The following is a 2,500-nucleotide window of genomic DNA, read 5'->3' as shown; positions in this document are numbered from 1 at the left end:
CACAATAAGAAAAAACTATAATTTTCTTTTATGTTCAGGTGACTCGAAAAATGAGGAAAATGTATCCGCGGACTCGACGTCAACAAGTCATGCAGTCGGTAATAATCCCTTTGTTCCCCTACAATAGATTGTTTACTATTCTGTAACAGTTTATGAGGCATATCGTTGTTCCACAAAATTGAGTTGTATATAAACTATCCAGATGTGTAAATGATTATGGGGTAGAGAGCCGGAAACGACTGAGATTCAAAAAAAAGATGGCCAGGAGACGTTACAGGACAAAACAATATGGATGTTGAAATTGTGATGGAAGAAAGTAACCAGGGTCATTTATATTTCAGGTGTGAAAATTGAAACACCTACTGACCGTATAAATGATACCGGTTGATGACTAACATAAGCGGTGTCCATCAGGAATGCGGCTTATGTTCGACTAAATCGTTGAGGTTTTCTTTTCTAATGGCTTACCATTAATTTGAATTGAATTTGTCACATAAACGGGGCGCTGACTGGTTATATTTTTGTGTATCTGATTATATTCGGTTATATTTGATTTCCGTAGCTTAAGATTTTCTCTGTCGAGTTTCTTCTCTTTCTTATTTATCTTTTTTTCAGAATGTGAAACTCAAGAACAAAGGGATCATTACTGTTTCAATGGTGGAACTTGTGTCCGTTATCCCAGCTCCATAAGCAATGGTCCTCATTGCCGGTGCCGATCAGGATTCGAGGGTATTCGTTGCATGACAAGAAGTATCTCCTTGCCTGTCAACTGAAAAAATCTCAATAAAATGTACTGGGTAACGACGTATCAGCTTGAATTTTTTATCAAAAGCAAACTAACTCTCTTCCATTTCGTATGCAAGCCGGTGACGTGTCTTTCTTCAACTTGCATATAAATGCGCGCAAACGTCATAAACGGGTTATTGAGATAAGTGCCAAAAGGCCATTAATCGCTTGGTCTCGCCTCTGGTCTTCTGAAGGCTGACCTTTATAGTTCAAGTCGTTTATTGTCAAGAGCTGTAGGCGTGGCTCGGACTCAACACTGTTGCACTGTATTTCTTGTACAAGAACTGCAGCATTTGTTGATTCATTGACAAATGTTGAACCGTGTGTCACCGGCGAGCGCGCTCGTGCATGCAATATATTTGGTTTATAAAAGCCGTTTTAAGGTTTCCACCAATGAGAACTCCCAGTGATTTTGCCGATAGTAACCTCATTAATCGGAGAACCGTTGATTACTGGAGTCGGATAGTCTGAGAAGTTACTTAGCCTCTGTCTTGATCCGATGAGTATAAATTCAGTTTTAGCCGCATTTAAAATCAGTTTGTTAGCAACTAGACGCTCCAAAAAAGCGTACACTGGGTTGCCTGTGGTACGTGTTACACAAAAGGAAGGCTCTGAATTGGGTGGTATTGAACTGCAGCGTTCCAGTTAATTTTTTCAAGTTGGGCTTCATTAAGACCATTTAAGGGGTCACCCACATGTCGCGCCAGCAGAGGCCCTTTGGCTCACACGTTCACACCTTTAATTATTTTGTTATGTCCTGTCCCATTTTGAGGTCTTTTAGGTTTTTAAGCCTTGGTAATAAATTCAGTTTAAAGATAACAAAACAAGGTCTTGAGTAAAATTCACTCGTTTCTTCTTTAAATAAATAGTCTGCAAACAACTAACTGCAAATTGCTCTGACGGACGTTTTCCAGTATGTCTTACAGTTGCACTAAGCAAACGTTCATTACACACACTAGGAAAGGACTGAAGGTGTTGTTTCCGCTTCATAATTCCTCTTCTTGTTAGTCTAATATGATTCCAGGTCAAAACACTATTTGGCTTTACGTTTTCTCCAAAAAGTACCGTAAAAGCTAGGAGTTAACAGAAAAAGACAAACCAAAAGACAGATGAAGAAAAAAAATAACATAGTTTTTATATATAACTCTGAATCGAATTCTCATCGAAAAATTAATGACAATCGATCGTAAAAACACGAAAATGTCTGCAGTCTCTGACTTTTAGGAATAAACGAAAAGTCATATGTTGTCCAAGGAAGAAATTGATCACGTGCTAGGCAACCATAAAGGTGCACGTGATCACCTTCTGTCAACTGAATGAACTACGGGAAAGAATGTTAATCGTTCGTCGTTTTCCGAGTCAAACAACGTACTTCTTCGCCAAGACACTTCCGTCTTTGGTTTTTTCATTTTGTCGAATATTTAACTGAATATTGACATTATTTTGTCGAATATTTAACTGAATATTGACATTTCATCTGTCGGGTCAGGAAGCCTTCTTTATCGGATTCCTAAGAAACGTATCTATTCTGACTTCAGGGTGAACTGTTTACACAATCGGGAGGTTGCGCGCCCTTGTAATTGAAAATCTAAACATCTATGAGATACAAAAACAGACTTGCGAATTATCGCAAATCACAATGCTGCCAAGCACAAAAGCAGAAGAAGTGGTTAAAAGCGTGAGTTTCATTTAAACAATCTTCGCACTAGTAAGT

General features: G+C 38.5%; 1 protein-coding gene across 1 annotated transcript in view; it reads left to right on the top strand.

Annotated features, from left to right (window-relative positions):
- Positions 1-793, top strand: part of LOC138020038 (MAM and LDL-receptor class A domain-containing protein 1-like) — a 1,196-nt gene extending 403 nt beyond the window's left edge. Inside the window, exons 2-3 of the mRNA XM_068867032.1 lie at positions 39-98; positions 616-793. Coding sequence (XP_068723133.1) covers positions 39-98; positions 616-773 — 218 coding nt within the window. The 3' untranslated portion in view covers positions 774-793. The remainder of the gene's footprint in view (positions 1-38; positions 99-615) is intronic.
- Positions 794-2,500: the final 1,707 nt, after the last annotated feature.

Source organism: Montipora capricornis, chromosome 10 (genome assembly GCF_036669925.1).
Source record: "Montipora capricornis isolate CH-2021 chromosome 10, ASM3666992v2, whole genome shotgun sequence".
NCBI lineage: Eukaryota > Metazoa > Cnidaria > Anthozoa > Scleractinia > Acroporidae > Montipora > Montipora capricornis.
Note: the sequence above shows the minus strand (reverse complement) of the source record. Positions and strands in the feature narration are given on the sequence as shown.